The 19,726-nt window shown below is 41.6% G+C and overlaps 1 protein-coding gene across 7 annotated transcripts in view; it reads left to right on the forward strand.

Moving 5' to 3' along the window:
- Positions 1-19,726, forward strand: part of LOC119652275 (high affinity cAMP-specific and IBMX-insensitive 3',5'-cyclic phosphodiesterase 8) — a 485,640-nt gene that overhangs the window by 455,213 nt on the left and 10,701 nt on the right. For all 7 annotated transcript variants that reach the window (XM_038056299.1, XM_038056307.1, XM_038056318.1 and 4 more), the window contains 5 exons: positions 2,251-2,307; positions 2,386-2,585; positions 2,651-2,710; positions 19,371-19,428; positions 19,506-19,715. In XM_038056299.1, coding sequence (XP_037912227.1) covers positions 2,251-2,307; positions 2,386-2,585; positions 2,651-2,710; positions 19,371-19,428; positions 19,506-19,715 — 585 coding nt within the window. The remainder of the gene's footprint in view (positions 1-2,250; positions 2,308-2,385; positions 2,586-2,650; positions 2,711-19,370; positions 19,429-19,505; positions 19,716-19,726) is intronic.

Raw genomic sequence — 19,726 nt, forward strand, 5'->3', positions numbered from 1 at the left:
ACTTACCAGCTTTAGGTGGCAACACGAGTTTCTACCACTGCCATAAAGCTGGAAGGTCTTCTCGGCCCTGCATGTTCCACACAACTTAGCAACCGTGTTCGATCATGTGTTATTGCGAGTTTGGCGGCCTTATTAGGTTTACGTACTGGAACCGAAGCTTGTTTACCCATATTCTGCTGGAAAGTCCCGGCATCCTTTTCTAATTATTGCGTTACTACTATTATTTCTTAAGCATCTTTTACCAGTTACAATTACTTCTATGATAAGGGAAAACCCCTGAGTGAATACGGCTTTTGAATGAACCAAGCACAATCCTTTACAGAGGGATCATATACTTATGTACCTGGGTAGACTGCTTTCAAGTGTCTCTCTCTTCGCTACACAACTAACTAAAAGTTTCGTTATGGTTCCTTTAAGGATTGTTCTTTTGTTAATCATCAACCATACTTGCCGTTGTCCCGGTTGGTCCACTATTCCACCAATAGTTAGATCTTCTTGTAGAATCATCTTAACCCTGAAACATATTTCATTCTGTAGCAAACTCTCTCTCTGTGCGAGTACTTAATTTAACTGCATCTCTACAAAAGTTTACCGGCGCATTGATTTTGCTGAACAGCATGACGGTTTACCCACTTTAAGCCGTCTGAATTTCTTACAGGCTCCCTCATTAGATGGAACAAAATTGCTTAGTGGACTCAATGTAATCCTTATCGAATTGCTAAGATATATTATGTCCCTATGCAGAGCTAATAATAGTCAGTCCCAGAGCTTAACAATTTCCACTTTTTCCATAGTTATTCGTATCATTTTCTTTGGCTTGTATTATGTCAAACAGTGCAAAACCCAACAACGAACTAAGCTTCCTTGGACTGCTTGCACATTCCTCATACATACATGTGATTTCAAGGGTCGAATCCTTGATTAATACGTCACTGAAACAATTAGGGTTCACTTGGACAGGGTCCTGTCAATGCATATTCTGAGCAGCAATCAAAAGTTAACGTCAAAATTTTTATATATTTCCATTCCATTCAACACCTAATGCATTTAGTGCTGGCAGTAATTATGTAAACCTTTGCACATAAATTGCGATCAATATCCTTTGCGTGCCTTTTCAAGTAATCATACCTGAGCAAGACTATAGAAAAAATCCGGGCCTAGGGAGAATAGGAGTATATTACCAAAATGGCTATCTAATTTCCATATTCTGAGTCCCGAAAAAAAATGTTACGCCTTCCTCTCATCATGCTTTAAATATGAAATCACGCAAAATATTTTGTTTAGGAAAAATACTGTGCGTCACCAGAATGTAGCCAGTCCTTGCAACCTCCCCTTTGGCAATCCCTCATAAGATCAAATTTGCAACCTTAAAACATAAGAGCAAGTATACGGCACCGTTTGGAGTGCATCCTAATTTGAAATAGTTTTTTACTACCCTAAACTGCATCCTGTACAAACGCTGTAAATTCTATTTTCGCAATCGATGCATTATGTCACAAATACAGTAAATTGTAGAAAAAATGGGAATCAACTTCGAAATCGTTTACGTAAAGCGAAACTACTTTCGATCCTAATGGAATAATTTGAAATTCAATATGGAATCCTTAACTTTCCCAAGTTTCTTTCAATTAGCAGAGCTCTGAAGCTCCACTTCACAAGTCCACAATGCACAAGAAGCAAAGTAATCCCGTAATCGGTTGCATAAGAAAACTATATAAGAAAACTTTAAAGTTAGGAGAAACGGAAGAACCGTTAAAGTTCCTTTGAGAAGAAAGCATCATTGTGGATTAATTCAGCAATATCTATTATTCATACAACCAAAGAAAAGTTAACGTTCTTCTGGATTCTTTATTCTCAAGGGAATACTACAATCCCATCAACCACGTTATTTTTTCATGAACAACTTACAACTCCTGCACAATAAACTTGGTCTAGTAAATTCGATTTTCCGCATAATATCCTTTCCTTGAGTCCCCATAACAATTTGTCCCTTTTAATATTAGCTTCAACCCCTTCTCAACTCCACGTTAACTTACAAATCCGCTTAAGACGAAATTCATCTGATATTCCTTAACAAAAGACTGTAATAGGTTTTGTATCCCCGGCAAAGGCAAGGAATTTCGCGAACATAGATAGATCCCTTGATCCCTATTGATGCAATTTAATAAGATACCAAGTCAAGATTTTATTCTTCCGCTGATTTTCTCTCAGTCCACTTTGATTTATTCGTGTCCTTTCTTTCTATTCCAGAAACCTCTTATGGATTTAAAGCATCCAACGGTATTACCACCCAATCCTCAACTTAAGGTAAATATCAATTCAGATTGTTTATGTTTAAAATAAATCCTCGTTGAATACAAAATTGTATGCTTGATTAATTTTCAGGCTTTACTTATCTTCCATAAAGCGGATAGTGTTTGTGAAACATTTAACAATGCGTGCCATAGACATCAGTTGGAAGTTACACTAGTCAAAACCAAGGAGACCGCCTTGGAGGCATTTCAGAATAACACGGCCGGTTCACATCATTTGATAATTATTGATGCAAGATATCCGAAATATCTCGATGCTGAATATATTGCCAGGTGAGTACTGGATGATTAGGAAAAGCCCGTTTCAACCGCTATCATTAATCACCTCAATCTTCCAGATCGGTGAGGCATACGCCTGGGTGCCATTTCACAACTATTATTGGAATCGTTAAGAAAAGGTAAGCAAACGTTCATCCACCTCTTGTGCGTGCCATGTCACGGGTAGGAATATCAACACGAAAAAGGACAAATTACCAAAATGACCAAACACTTATTAAAATAATGAACGCCTTTATCTTCGGTTCTTCCTGAGAATTTGGGGCCGAAAGGTATATTTCTTTCATTCTTTATTATCACATTATCATTAATTAAAAATGAATGTGAAGATAATTCTCTAACAAGAACGGGGACAAAAGAGGAGAAACCTTTTCAGCCTCGCTTTTATACGGATGTAACCTCACGAAGGACCTTTAATCACCATGAACCTCTTTTCTTATGAAGTTTTCATAGTAGTAGCATTTAATGGGCAAGCAAGCGCCTTAACAAACTCAATGGTCAAAATGAAAATGGAATGGCTATTTTTGGCGAGCCTAATTAGATACGAATATGAACAATCAGAAATCATATTGTGTATGGTTCAACTTCAGCATCACGGAAAATTACTGGTTACTAATTTGAAGCGCAGAATTTTCAGCAAAACGAGATGCCATTTCATCGGAAAAATATATTTGGTATACCATATCAAAATACACAATTCAAATCAGTGAAATCAACCGGACTTGAAATTTCTTATACAGAATTTGTCATTCTTAACCTATTTTGGAATACACACTTTCTCTACTGGCCATTAAAAACTATTCTTGAACAATCAGCCCCTCCTTTATTACCTTTTTTATGGTTATCTATTCTCTAACTGTTAAGCTATAGGTCGATATGACAATAACATTTACTCATTAGGTGGTGATTATAGAATTATTAACGGGGCAAAGTTTTTACGTTATCTCTCCATTACGACGAGTATATTCATTAGCAGACCCCAATTTCTCAACAGTTTTCTCACTTTTACTCTTAAGATTCATGATGGGGGTAGAGTAAGTACCAGTGGCCGCTCCGAGGAGCCCAATTGGCGCGGTGATCATCATCGTCAACGGCACAACAACCGGTATCCGGTCTAGGCCTGCCTTAATAAGGAACTCCAGACATCCCGGTTTTGCGCCGAGGTCCTCCAATTCGATATCCCTAAAAGTTGTCTGGTGTCCTGACCTACGCCATCGCTCCATGTTAGGCAGGGTCTGCCCCGTCTTCTTTTTCTACCATAGATATTGCCCTTCTAAACTTTCCGGGTGGGATCACCCTCATCCAAACGGATTAAGTGACCCGCCCACCGTAACCTATTGAGCCGGATTTTATCCACAAGCGAACGGTCATGGTATCGCTTATAGATTTCGTCATTGTGTAGGCTACAGAATCGTCCATCCTCATGTAGGGGGCCAAAAATTCTTCGGAGGATTCTTCTCTCGAACGCTGCCAAGAGTTCGCAATTTTTCTTGCTAAGAACCCAAGTTTCCGAGGAATACATGAGGACTGGCAAGATCATAGTCTTGTACAGTAAGAGCTTTGACCCTATGGTGATACGTTTCGAGCGGAACAGTTTTTGTAAGCTGAAATAGGCTCTGTGGGCTGCCAACAACCGTGCGGGGATTTCATAATCGTAGCTGTTATCGGTTGTGATTTTCGACCCTAGATAGGAGCATCACGGATCACTTTCTGGAGGGTCAGGTTAAAGAGGACGCATGATAGGGCATCCCCTTGTCGTAGACCGTTGTTGATGTCGAATGGTCTTGAGAGTGATCCTGCTGCTTTTATCTGGCCTCGCACATTCGTCGGGATACCGAATTCTCTCATGGCGGCTTTAAAGTCGATGAACAGATGGTGCAACTGTTGTCTATATTCCAACAGTTTTTCCATCGCTTGCCGCAGAGAGAAAATCTGATCTGTTGCTGATTTGTCTGGAGTGAAGCCTCTTTGATATGGGCCAATGATGTTCTGGGCGTATGGGGCTATCCGGCCTAGCAAGATAGCGAAGAATATCTTATAGATGGTACTCAGCAACGTGATACCCCTATAATTGCTGCACTGTGTAATATCTCCCTTTCTATGTATGAGACAGATAATACCTCGTTGACAATCGTCAGGCATTGATTCGCTGTCCCATACCTTGAGCACAAGTTGTTGAACCACTTCGTGTAACTGATCGCCTCCATATTTATCCAAATCGGCTGTAACTCCATCGGCTCCTGCCGACTTATGATTTTTAGCCGATGAATTGCACGGACTGTTTACCCTATAGTTGGCGGTGGCAGTATTTGTCCGCCGTCTTCAGTTGGCGGGACCTCCAACTCGCTGATGTTCTGATTGTTCAATAGTTCATCAAAGTACTCAACCCATCGCTCATATATGTCCATTCTGTCGGAAATCAGATTTCCCTCTTTGTCTCTGCAGGATGAGCATCCAGGTGTATAAGGTTTCATCCTGCTGACTTGTTGGTAAAACTTCCGCGCCTGGTGCGGTTGCTCCCTGTACTTTCCGAGTTCACAGACTTGTTGGTACTCCCAGGCTTCCTTTTTCCGTCTGTGAAGTCGCTTCTCCGCTCGACGGAGTTTGTGATAAGTCTCTGCGCGTGCCCGCGTTCTTTGAGAATGCAACATTACTCGGTATGCGGCATTCTTCCGTTCCGTTGCTAGCTTACATTCATCGTCAAACCAGCCGTTCCGACTTCTTTTGGGGCTGGAGCCAAGTATGTTTGTGGCCGTATCCATGATAACGTTCTTCAGGTGATTGTGGTGATCATTTGTTGATGCTTCATCTCCAGGTCCTCTGTTGACTGCGGTTATTGCGGCATCCATTTCCCTCTTATAGGTGTCGCGGAGGACTGTGTTGTGGATGGCTTCAGTGTTCATTATCACCTCATTGTCAGAGGGGATTCTAGGTGGTATTGTTATTCGAGCTCGGAGCACCATGCCAACGAGATAGTGATCCGAGTCTATATTGACCCCCCCATATGTTCAGAAATTCATCAAGGCTGAGAGGTGGCGGCGTTCGATCAACACTTGATCAATTTGGTTGAAAGTGGTCCCATCTGGAGAGGCCCACGTATGTTTGTGGACCGCTTTCCGCGCAAACCAGGTACTTCCAACAACCACTTCGTGTGACCCTAATTGAATAATCCGCAGTCCGTTATCATTTGTTTCTTCGTGTAAGCTATGGGAGCCAACGTATCGAGCGTGAACGTTAATGAGGCTTATATTTCTAAACTTGCCTCGCAAACGCAGAGTGCATATCCGTTCGCTTATGTTTTCAATCCCGATAACAGCAAGTTTCATTTTTTGGCTGACTAAGAAACCTACTCCGAGCACATGGTTTACTGGATGACCTCTATAATATATGGTGTAGCGGCTCTTCTCCAGGAAACCGGTCCCTGTCCATCGCATCTCTTGTAACGCTGTTATATCAGCCCTATATTGGGACAGGATGTCGGCTAGCTGCTCATCAGGTTTATCTCTGTACAGTGAGCGCACGTTCCATGAGAAAATGCACAATTCGTTAATCCGTTGTCGTTGCCGGGTCCGTCGTTGTAAAGTCCATCCTGTCCGAGGCTCCTTTCGTGGCTCCGTAACATCGGTTTTCCGTGTAGGGTTGTCAGCCCTACCCAACCCCTAAACTGACGGACCAGTTGGTACAGTTTGTCCCGTTTTTAGGCGCGGAAGACTCGCTTTCATCCTTCTCCGTCTGCAGCTTTTCGTTAAGAAAGAGCTCCCAGCGGTCACCACGTGGAGGTGGAGATAGGGTTTGGTAGTAGAGCTGTTGTTGTTGGTTCAGCAGGCATTTCCCAGGTTTTATGTTCCATCGTGGGTACCAATCCACGTTCCGCCCTACGACCTATACTACTCTTTGACCACCTACTACTACCTTTGACGCAGTGATGCCCCGTTTTAATACCGCAAACGCCCAAGATTATGGCTTCTGTGAGAAGGGCAAGGATAGCACAAGGGATTGTTTACCTAGTCTCCGCAGCCCAACTCTAGGTAGCCCTAGACAATTGCAAAGGAAGTGCCTGCGAGCTTTTCCCGCTTCTCCGCAACGTAGGGTATGCAGCATTCCAGTACGCATTTGCCAAGACAATTCCTCTTAAAGCTCGGCTTACGTGTGGCGTAATCCATTGAGGAACTCTGGCTATAGTCCCTAAGGCTGTTCGCCTAGCATATTACTGTGACCATAGAGTTTCGTTGTCCAATATCCCAAGTCACGGTCTACGGGCGTATTTAATGTGAAGGTCTAGGGGACAAAGTTCAGAAGTACAATGAAGGCATCTTCCCCACTAGCACCTGCCCAATAGAACTGTATATTAGGATGGGACGAACTATGGCTGTGTACATCCTCGCCCGAAGACCTCCATTTCTTTACAAATATCCTATTACGTTCCGCCTCCTATTTAACTGTGATTTAGGATCACACGTAAATTACATTGCTGGAAAGTTTCAATCTTTGCCCGTTCGCGGAAGGTGGAATTCGGGAACCCTTGCCTCGATGATAAAAAGCATCAATTCCATTTTGGTTAGATTTGACCCACACACAACCATCATAAATATCACTAAATTGTCAGCATATCCCATTACCTTCAACTCGCTCCCGTCTAATATCCATAAAATTTTATCCACTAGACCCGAGTGGATTTGCAGGACGCGGCCTCGAATGTTCAACGCGAGCCAAGTGAGACTGATTGAACAGAACTTCTTCGCTGACTCATGCCCGCATTCGATATGAAAACCATACATACGTCCCAAAGGTTGCGGGCAAAGTACAGCCCCTATTAGTGTCTACAAGGAACGGAATAACCCTTTTCTGCTATTTTTGGGGCATGCCTGACAGTATGCCGTCTTGGTACGAAGATTTATATACAGAGAAGCTGCCCAGTTCATTTTATCTTGGGCCATTACCGATTGAGTACTCGCAACTCCCTTCGCGACCGGGAAAGAGCCCTCACTGATGCTTTCGATGTTATTGCAGTAATTCAGTCGGCACCGTCAGGCACTCCTTGTATGACTTCCAGAACTTAAAGCTGTAGCAGATGTTAGAGACCACCCTGGTCAGCTTCCTGAGATTAAAAAGATCTTCTTTGGACCACAGTAACAATGTCTTTTTGCTGTATTTTGCAGGATATGAGACTCTAAAGCCGATTATGAATGCCTTCTCCAGAGACCCAACCTTGAACTCCAGGTCGTTTGCCACGCCAATTTTCTCGTTGTCTGCACTTGCGAGTTTGGTCTTGAAAACTTCGATTTAATTTTTCCGGGATCTGAAGGGGTGAAAGTGTAAGAAGCCTCTACAGTGATTAATATTATTTACATATTTACACGCCTTACTTTATTTACAACAATTTATTCGCCAAAAGGACCGCAAAAATAAGCGAGCGATATCCAAGAAGGATTTTTGATAAGACACTGCATAATTCTCCACCCTAAAAGTTCCCTTACCAATTAGTGAGATAAATATCAAGCAGTGCACAGTATCAAAATTCCTCGAGCTGCGGGAGCGATAGGTTGGTGTAATACCTCCGTAGCACACTGATAGGTTTATGCTAATAGTAAAGTCGAAGAGACCCACCACTTTCCTTGAGTTGTCCCAAAGTGTGTGCTTCGCATTCGCATCACAGCTTATCAACAGGTTAGCGTTCCTCGCTGTTATGGTAAACGTCTGAAACCTGACTCAAATCAGAGTAATGATCTCGGGCGAGTGTACTCAAGGCCCTGATCCAATATAGATTGTTGCATCTTGATCAGTTGCGCCACTTTGCTCGGTCAAAGGCCTGACCTGGATGGAGTCGCGACGCTTCCTAATCACCATTAAGCGTGGCAAGCCAATATTGGTTTGGTCGACCTTTTGGTCATTTTCCACCGACTTCGATGTTCAGGCCAATATTTGCAAGTGACTTCTTTCCAGCATAGTTTTTCACGATCGTATGTGATCTTGGCGCGATCCAATACCGCGAAGCGCCGTTCATTGCTTTTTATAGTCGGTCAACATTCAGAGCCACAGAGGGACACAGGGTGGGCGGCATTGCAGGAAATTTTAGATTTGAGACGCATATATACATCGCTCACAAAAAACGAAAGTTCTAAAACGCCCCTTCATCCAAGTTGCGCTGATATATGAAGCAATTTTATAATGCAGTTCTCCGTTGGCTAATAGCATAGTCTGCTAACATAGCGGAATCGTCGGTTCCTCTCAGACCGGTTTTCATTTCCTCCAAAAACACGTTGGTGGGGTCGACTCAGTCCTTGTCGACGGCAGATTTCACGGAACGGAACACTTTCTCTTTTGCTTTTCTTACTCCGAAGCGTACTTTGTAGTCTCCTTTCCGGTTGCTTCCATTTACGTATGTACAGTAGGAATAATTGACTGTTCGCCTGGGATTCCTCCTCTCCGACCCCCACCCAGTCACTCACGGACATTCTCGTTTCTTGAAGGTGGATTGGACGAGCTTGTCCCATCCATGAAGACAGCAACCACGTGCGAGCAACCGATCTTCTATACATCTCGGTGTATGGGTCAATCTTGGCCTTCACGGCCTCAAGCGTCACACCAAGAAAGTCCCTGGATAACTGATGCTCACATTCTAATACAGGATACACGCGGATCACCTGGGAGGAACTAAACCGAGGGATATATTCCCTCTGTTTCCCTTTGCCGCCCAGAATATACTCGACAACCACCCTGGACCTAGCCTGCCCTGCACACTCTCCAGCGGGTCCAATACGAAAGCATGGAATAAATAGTATGGGCGATATACAGGGTGCGGCAGCATAACTTCCTTTTTTAAAATGCGCGCCACTCAGTTAGTTGATGTCATAGCGGAGCGCTAGTGGTCTCGTTCAAGAGGGGATACGGTAAAGTTTTGTCCCGGCATGGTTCAGTCGCCATCATGCGTTGAAATAGTGTGGAGCGTGCCTTTATCGTTGAGGTTTACTTTTCAAGCGGATGTTCGGATATTGCAACACAGCGTGCATTTCGGAATCGCTTTAATTTAGCCCCGTTGGCTCCCGTCCCAGACCGCAAATCAATTGTTACATGGGTCGCTACATTCAGACAAACTGCAAGTGCGACAAAAGGAAGAACTGGAGTCCCTCGGCCCGTAAGATCACCTGAGAACATTGAAGCAGTGAGAGCGTCAATGTTGCGATCGCCACGGCGTTCTGCGCGCTAACACGCATCTGCCCTTGGACTATCCGATCGTTCTGTGAGAAGAATTCTTCATGATGATCTTCATTTTCATCCCTATAAGATGGCGATAGTGCAGCAACTTTCAATTTCAATTCTCGAATGAACGCATGTGAGCTTCTTCTTGATGTCGTTCCCGAGGGTACTATTGTTTTTTTTAGCGATGAAGCCCATTTTCATTTGTGTGGGTTGGTTAACAAACAAAACATGCGCTATTGGGCTGAAACCAACCCTCGAGAATTGCATCAAAAGCCTTTGCATTCACCCAAAGTCACAGTGTGGTGTGCAATTTCCTCAGCTGGAATTATTGGTCCCTGGTTTTTTGAGGAAAATGAGGTTACAGTGACAGTGAATTCGGACCGGTATGTAAACATGCTACAGAATTTTTTTTCCCACGGCTAGAAAATTTGGATTGGGAGACACTTGATTCCAACAAGACGGTGCAACAGCACACACTTCAAGAGCATCGATGGCCGTTTTGAGTTCCCTCAACTCACTTTCCAGAGCGACTTATCTCAATTAGAGGCGATTTGGAATGGCCGGCACGCTCTCCCGATCTGTCCCCTTGTGATTTTTTTCTATGGGGTTTTTTGAAATCCCGTGTTTATGTGAACCGTCCAAGAAGCCTACAAAATTTGAAGACCAACGTCCAAGAAGAAATTGCCAACATAACACCTGCTATGCTAACAAGAGTCATGACAAACGCCAGAAATCGGTTTACGCAATGTATGGAGAATGGGGGCGTCACCTAACAGATTTGATCTTCAAAACAATGTAAATAAAAACTTTAGACATGTACCTACATTATAAAAAATAAATAAATATTTTCCGATGCATACAATAGTTTTTATTGAGTTTTGAAAAAAGGAAGTTATGCTGCCGCACCCTGTATATTCAAGGGTCCCTACTATGGCTAGTTAGCACTGCCTTTACTGTCCCTAGTTTTGGCAAATCTGCTTATCATAATTGGCAATTTTTATTGTTAAGAACCCAAGTGTCTGAAGAACAAATGAGGACTGGCAAAATCATTGTCATATACACTGGCAGCTTTGACCCTATGGTGAAACGTCTCGAAAAGTTTTCATTAACTAAAATAAGTTGCTATTATTTTTTTAAAGGCATAATCAAAACTGCATTTGTATCTTGCAGAAAGTTTTAACATAGGAAGGAGCTGGTATAATAAATATACCTATTTATAGTAGTTTATTTTCATCTCTGTGATCAATTTTCATTCTTCAATTATGTATGTCCATCCCCAGCCCTAATTCCAAATGAATTCAATATAACTCCTCATCGTGCTACGAAAAAAAATCCTTAAAGCATGAAATTAACCTTAACACCTAATATAAAAGCGGAAATGATTTGCACAAACAAACCCTTAGAATTTTAATCTCTGAAGAAATCCCTAAACTGTTAGAGTTAGCACTCTCTGAGCTTCATCTATTTTATCCCCACTTTAAAAATTTGCACGGGTCGCACATAGATTCTTATTTCTAAAACAAAAATGATTTCATAAACGCGACTAAGAATACGAGACCATCTTTATGGACTAGAATAAATAATGGAAATTTATTTTAAAGAACTTCACATTAATTCGGTTTGAAATAATACCCTCAGAAAGAGGGACGAGAATTCAGAGATAAAGAGTGGGACGTTTTTTGTTGAGTAGGGTCCTAAAGACCTTCAAAGCTCTACTGTAAATTTACTAAACAATTTTCCGTAATTTATTATCAAGATCTTGAAATAGAATATAACAGCCATTTCCATTAATTAGGATGTGTATCTAATACAAATTTATGCGAGGAAATCATTAGCATGAAACATGAACTGAGATAATAGCGATTTTTGGAACATGATGATGAATATCATTCAATTCCACGAAGAGAGATAGTGGTTGGTTGACTGAAACTCCACAAGCACTAGGAGTTGAGGAATATTGAAATTAATCATTCAACTTGAATTATGCAAAATCCATCGCAACTAAAATATGGTTTGTGGGATATTACTCACCAATTTGGTTGGGTGCCATTCCATCATTGCCAGAAAGGAGTCATCTCAACTTTTCTGTAAAAACCTTCCAAAGTCCTAATCAAAGATGAGAATATCAAAATAGCTCGCAATCAATGGGATAGTCACAGAGAATAACTAAATAAGCTTTTATGTATCGCAGGAACACTGTAGTGAAACTCAAATTATCTAATTATTTCCTGTAGCCATCCAATGTCATGCCTTTTCAGGCAAAACCGATAACGGCGTCCTGTCAAATGGAAAGATAAGCAAGCAAAAACTGCCAACGGGTCGAACAGTTAACTCGCAAATATGAACTTGAACTGTTTCTAGATGAGCGCAATCTGCATATAGTGTTTTTATATGAAACCAACCTTATCATCCTAAGCCATCAGACCCAAACAGTAACAAGGCTCGCCAAAAGCACTTCAAGACATGATTCCAACAAATTCCCCACAGCTGAACTACCTTAAGTCCGACATAGCTACCAGCACCCCATCCGAATATCTCACAGCTTATAGCATATTCATCTACCGTCGCAGTTCCTAATGGGTTCACCACCATATGCCATCCTTTGACGTGGACCAACATCACTCAACTGAAGAATCACGACCTCTCACACTTAAAAACGGTTTGAACTCCAAATACGCTTCATGGCTTGGCGTATAGTATGTATAATAATAACACCAACAGTTACAGCCTTTTCTCCAGCCGCAACTTCATTTCTGGAATGTTTGTAATTTCTATAGTACTGCTTACACAATTCTTGGATAGTACCGATAACTAGTTCAGTAGCTTTAATACAATTTATGACAGCGAGTTTAAGCAATCTTTAAGTTAAGAATAGTTTTTCTGAGTTATGCTCAGGCTCGATGAGCATGTGCTCTATGTAGTTGGAAAATGGTTTTGTAATCGGTATCTTGTTTAGTCCCGAATTTGTTGGAAAGCATTTATAGAAAATTCCGCGCTTAGTTAAGAGTATAAGAGAAACTGTCATCACTAGTAGTGCTAGCGGTTAACATCACTTTTTCTGGCAGTCTAGATAGTGCGTGTCCTAGCCTATTAGTTTTTCCAGGCTTGTATTTTAATTCAAAGTTATGCTCTTTCAATATGGAATAAGTTGCTATCCTTATTACTTAGAAAATAAGTTAAGGACTTTTAGTCGGTGAAGATATTTTGCAAGCCATAAAGGAAATTTTTTAGAGAATGTAAGACCCAACACATGGCTAACAACTCTTTCTCGTTGATAACGAAATTTTGCTCCGCTCGATTTTAGACCCCTGCTGCGTCGTACCTATGCCAAAGTCAAGAAAAGGCAGCATAACATCTCATGAGGTAATATATATGATTGCTATTCACCCCCTGTGGGGTATAGCGCGTCAACTATACCTACGCGCCATCGTTCGCAGTTCGTTGAAAGGCGCTTCAACTCTCCCCAGGACTTCCCAAGACGCATGCATTCCTCCTCTACTGTTCTGTATCATGACCCATTCGTTGGCCATCTTGAGAGAGTAGTTTCCACTGCATAGTGTAACCAGCAATGCAATTATCGCCTCGCCTTAATGAATGACCAATCCCCTGCCATTTCCGCCTGCCGATAACATCACCCACGGGTGAGCCTGTGCGCCGACCAAGTTCTTTGTTTGAAATAGTAACAGGTGAGCTTACTCCGATAATACGACGCAAACAGGTGTTCACGAAGGCTTCGAGCTTTCAAATGACAGTGGTGGTCACTTTTCATGAGCTGCTACAACCGGTATCCGATCTAGGCCTGCCTTAATAAGGAACTCCAGATACTCCGGTTTTGCCCCGACGTCCATCAATTCGATATCCCCAAAAGCTGTTTGGCGTCCTGACCTACGCCATCGCTCCATCTCAGACAGGGTCTGCCTTGTCTTTTTTTTTCTACCATAGATATTGCCCTCATAGACTTTCCGGACTAGAACATCCTCATTCATACGGATTAAGTGACCCGCCCACCGCAACCTATTGAGCCGAATTTTATCCATAACCAGACGGTCGTGGTATCGCTTATAGATTTCATCGTTATGTAGGCCACGGAATCATCCATTCTCATGTAGGGGGCAAAAATTCTTCGGAAGATTCTTCTCTCGAACGCGGTCAAGAGTTCGCAATTTTTTTTTGTTAAGAACCCAGGTTTCCGAAGAATACGTAAGGACTGGCAAGATCATAGTCTTGTACAGTAAGAGCTTTGATCCTATGGTGAGCCGCTTCGAGCGAAACAGTTTTTGTAAGCTGAAATAGGCTCTGTTGGCAGCCAACAACCGTGCGTAATAGGTGTTATCGGTTGTGATGTTCGACCCTAGATAGGAGAAATTTTCAACGACTTCAAAATTGTAAGCTTTATTGTTTCACTAGCACAGAACAATCTTTACTTGACTTTGGTAGTGAGATAACTACACTTCCAGATTTTAGACAAGGCAGCTTAGGTACCAGGTGCAACTGTAATTCCGCAGTCCACAAAAATATTTAATACATACTTTCCATTAGTTTGAGCCGTCCTGACGTGGACAAAAGCTTCCAATCGTTCAAACAGAATTAACATGAGCATCACAACAATAAAATAGCAAAAAGATCAGTGACTATCGGTATATTTCGAATTACAGAGTTACGAATTACAGTAGTGATAACCGTGTCTGCACCGACCGCAATTCCCACTCAAAATGCATTCCACGATCAAGGTATTCCTTACCATACCCGACCAACCTCAATTCTGCCACTCTCCTTTATCCTTCCCCGTAGTACTATCCCACTTCTCCACTATTAACAAGTGACAACGATTGGAGTTTTCTTTAATCTACTACCATATTTTGCTAAAAAACACAAACTTTTTTTTTATGATTATCCTCGGTTCCAATGGGAATTTTAAGGGCGATTTTCAGTGTGCTTATACCGGAAGACCATCCCGATTCTCATAGTTTCAAATAACTTGCAGTGAGGTTTTGCGGCAAAGGCCACAGATGAAATAATGTTAAGAAGTTGGAATATAAACAAATCAGAAACGGAGAACTCCTCGCTTCAGGTATTAAAGGTTTTGTCACTTTCTTACATGCTTAATTCAATTGTACACAATGCTTCAAAACTAATATTATTGACGAATTCATCAGAGTACTTGCATGTAAATGGTGATCAAAGAAGAACGATCGACTTTTTTTAAATAAAACAACAACGGTGTCAGATATCAAATTAATTCTGCTTTTTATTGAAATTATGGAATAATGGCCACCACAGTCAGTGAATCAAGCGAACAGTTTGCTTTTTGATGACTCGAACCAAAGCGTCTCGAATGTTGGCCTCGAACACTTCAATATTTCGAAAGAAATAAGGTCCGCCATACCTTAAACCGTACCAAACTGTCAATCTTTGTAGATATATTGATGCTTCGTTAAACACGAATAACGCAGTTCTGCATTGGCTGATAGCATTGACCCGAGATATTTGGCTGCCAGTGATTGGGCCTTTTTAATGGGAATCAATTCAGTTTAATTTAGATTAAATTTTAGACCGTGTTGCATGCGGCGATCAGTCCATTTTTGGACAAGTTGCTCGGGATAATTTTTGATGTTAGTCGATAGGAAAACATTATCTGCATAAAGCGCCCGTGTGAAAGTGTCCATAACAAGAACAAAGAGGAGTGATAAGAGGACGCTTCATTGATGAACACCAAAAGAAACACGAAGCGGTTTTGATGCACCCTCCACACTTCGAACTATACTTTTCGGATCGTGATAAACCAATTGAACCCAGCGCGCGAGCTTTTCCGGTACTAAGTGTTGTCGTAGAACATACCAGATGAGTCCGTGTGGCACACGATCAAACGCTTTCTCTAGATACAGAAATGCAATGTAATGAGGGCGAACTTTTCACTGCGTTTCTCCATGAGTAATCGCGCAGCGTGTATAGCGTCAGTAGTTCCGCAGTACTTGACAAATCTGGCTTGATTCACGGTTATTTCAACGATTTTGCGAATACGTGATCGGACGTTAATTTGAACATTCTGCTGGATTCCCTTTTTCCGCTATTGCAACTGTGATACTTTCTTGCCAGTCAGATGGTGTTCTACCTTCCTCAATAACCAGATTAAAGAATTCACTGAGCCACATTATTTTTCTCTGCTTTTCGCTTTTCAGAGTTCGGATACGATGTCGCCAGGTACTGTTGCTTTCCCCGACTATATTCGTTTTATTACTTCCTCGACTTCAGTTGCGTTGACAGGTGGAACTGCTCCAAATGTCGGCAATGAGACAAAATAAACCTCGTCCGAGAAGATGATTTTTTGTGCCAAGCCAACATTTCCAGTTCCCAGTTAGCGAACTCACGGCGTTATCTATGGTCGTCCGGCTTCAATTTTGCGCCCGCATAATTTTCTAGGAAATAGTACCCATTTTAACTGTTTGGCTCTGAATCTACATTTCTGGGTTTGCTTCGATAGTGCATGCTGAAGCACCCGTGCTTGCCTTCCTTCGTATCGGTATGGTGGCTTAAGGTCGAAATAATGTACTCAAGTTTCGACTTTTCCAAGGTTCGACGAATTGCCTGCACAGTAATGCCATGTGGTCGACGATATCCTCGTGTGACAACTGCACTTCGGCGACAATTTCCACCCTCGCGCTTTGTGCGGAAAATCTTGGACAGTTAAAAACAACGTGTTCCACATCCTGAATCATATCACATGTCTAGCGGTAAAGATTTAAGTGATACCCTTCGTGTCCACTTAAGAATCGGATTTGGTCCTAGTTAACCTCTCCATGGAGCCTTTTAATCCACTTTGCGACATTTGGGATAATTAATAAGTCCAACGTCCTTTAAGGGAATCGTCCTATCTCTTCTCCAATATTGCTCCAGTTCGGACCAAGTGTCGACGATAGGTATAGGATTCGCCGATTGCGTATGTTGGATTATATATGTGTCGACCCTCGTTCGCCGAGGTGACGATCGAGACCATGCCTGCTATCACATATGCTGCTTCGTCAGATGTTGCACTGTAGACGTACGATGTCCGCAGCGTACTTATGCAAGGTATGGGCGTGCAATTGTCTTCCTGTTTGTTTCATTATGGTGGTCCATGCACATAGTATCTAGGCCTCAAAGTGTGTGAAGTGTAAACAGCATTTAGTTTTACTCAAATATGTCGAACTTTGTGCCTGGAAAAATGTTTTTGCGCGGAGTTCTTCTTCATTACCTTAAATATAAAAAAACTGCTGCCGAAAGTCATCGTATTTTGGTGGAAGTTTATGGTGAGCATACTCTAACTGAGCGAACGTGCCGATTTAAAAGTGGCGATTTTGGCTTGGAAGACGAAGAACGTCCTGGGCACCCAAAAAAGTTTGAAGATGAAGAATTGGAAACATTACTCGATGAAGTTTGTTGCCAAACACAAAAAGAGGTCGTAGGATCTTTGGGAGTTACTCAAGCAGCCATTTCAAAATGTTTAAAAGCAGCCGGATACATTCACAAGCAAGGAAATTGGGTGCAACATGAACTGAAGCCGAGAGACGTTGAAAGGCGATCTTGCATGTCCGAAATGGTGCTGGAACGCCACAAAAGAAAGTTATTTTTGAAACGGATTGTTACTGGTGATGAAAAATGGATTCACGCACAAAACCATATGTAAAACTCAGTCAACCAGCCGACCAACCAAGCCGAATATCCATGGTGCGAAGGTAATGCTCTGTATTTGGTGGGATCTGAAGGGTGTGCCGTATTATGAGCTCCTAAAACCAGGGGGAAACAATCAATGGAAAGCGCTACCGGACACAATTAATCCGTTTGAAAAGAGCAATAGCCGAAAAACGCCCGAAATATGCGACCAGACATGAGTCCATAATTTGCCGTCATGACAACGCTCCGCCTCATGTGGCAACACCGGTCAAATACTATTTGGAAAAGAGCAGCCTATAGCCCAGACTTTGTCCCGTCCGATTACCATTTATTTCGATCGATGCAGAACGCCCTCACTGGAATACGGTTCACATCAGAACAGGATATCAAAAATTGGCTTAATTCATTCTTGGTCGCCAAGCGGGTGCAGTTCTTTTGGGATGGAATCCACAAATTGCCAGAGAGATGGGAAAAAGTCATAGATTCAGATGGAAAATACCTTCAATAATACTATGGTACATATCTTCTTTAAATGAACGTTCAAATTTTGAAAAAAAACGGCACGAATTAAGTTATACATCCAATATATTAATATATTTTGAAAATTTCCTGCAAGCCCCCTTAAATTCATTGCAAATCCATTAAACTTGCAACATCCGGCTTTAATCTGAAACAGTATACTAGAATGTTTGGTGAAAATCCTACTATTATTAAGAAAGTTAAAATAGGACAAAGCTGCCTCCTTTCTGTCAAAGTTTTACTCTTTAAAAGATAAAATGTTAGTACAACATCGAATTGAATATCCGGTATATTCAACGGACATACACTACGAGCCATATCCAAATGGAAACATCGTGTCGCCAAATATATTTGTACAAAAAAATCAACAAAACTGTTCATACCTGAAGCGCTGAGTTTTCGGTTCCCGACTTGTTTTCGACATATGCGGCAACCGTGAAACGATTCATCATGAAATGGCAAAGCTTACTGAATATTCAGACGGCTGAACTTTTGACAACTGACAACCCTTTTAAAAAATAATACTAGGGCAACTTGGCACCCAACATTGAAACCTGAAGGGACTAATTACAACCACATTAGGCCAAAATAGGTACGCCACAATAAAAATAGCACGGAGAGCAACCTTGATATCTGGTTGTCCTAGCGCCGAGATGTTCTTAGTTATCCCTATCTAGCTATCTCCACCATATAATTTGTAAAACTCGATAGCCTTTAAGTTTGTAATGATAAACCACCCCTCACTAAGGACCAGTCAGTGATTCTACCGAAAAGTTAAACGAATAGTCGAGGCTCTGGTTTTGCAATGTGGAGACTTTTTTTGAAGGATAAGGTTACAAAAATTCACTAACGGAATTACTTGAATTCCTGATATCAAGTGCAAATCTTTACAAAAAATCATAAGACCAAAAAAAATTACGGATCTTTTGGAGAGAAACGTCCCACTTTTTAGATGCACCAACTCTCCTTTTTGGGTTTCGCCGCGGCATTGCTCTTCAAAATATCATTATCATCATCAACGGCGCAATAACCAGCGCCCGGTCTAGCCCTACCTTAATAAAGTACTCCAGATATCCCATAACAAAATCCGGGTAGTAAATTCGGCTATCAAATCACAGTACGAAGAAGGGGCATGATGTTGCTTTTTTCGGCTTCCTTAGATTTTAGATGAAAAAACTTTGGCAGGGCTTTCATTAATAAAGAATTTGCACGTTATTTGCAGTTTTGCAGTCAGGAGACGCCCTTACATTCACAAACACCTCCGACCAGCAAAGGCAAAAAAACTGTATGAGTAGAACTGAATAGAACTACTTCTTAATCCTCGCACTAAGTTGTTAGATATTGTAGAATTATTCGCTATTTTTTCATATTATTAAAGACAAATATACAAATATTTCAATTTGTACTTTCCAGTTTTTTCGAAAAAGATGAAGCTTCCCTCAATGCATTACTTGACGCTGGCGTCAATCGAGTAAGTTATTTAAGATGAACGTCTAATTTTCGCTATCAATTTTATATATTAATATAAGAAATTGTCTGTCCTTTCAGTGTATAGTCGAAACGCAAAATATTTCAGTATGTAGTACGGAACTGAAACAAGTTCTACATTCAATTGTACGGCCTCAGCATGTCATGTCGACACAACAGGCTCTTTACACCGCACTGCATCGTCTCAAGGAAGTGCTGATAATTACCGATGATTTGTTAAGAATACAGTATGCAAATAAGTCAGCGGAACGTCTGCTGAATATGAGACTGGTAAGACTCAG

Source organism: Hermetia illucens, chromosome 1 (genome assembly GCF_905115235.1).
Source record: "Hermetia illucens chromosome 1, iHerIll2.2.curated.20191125, whole genome shotgun sequence".
NCBI lineage: Eukaryota > Metazoa > Arthropoda > Insecta > Diptera > Stratiomyidae > Hermetia > Hermetia illucens.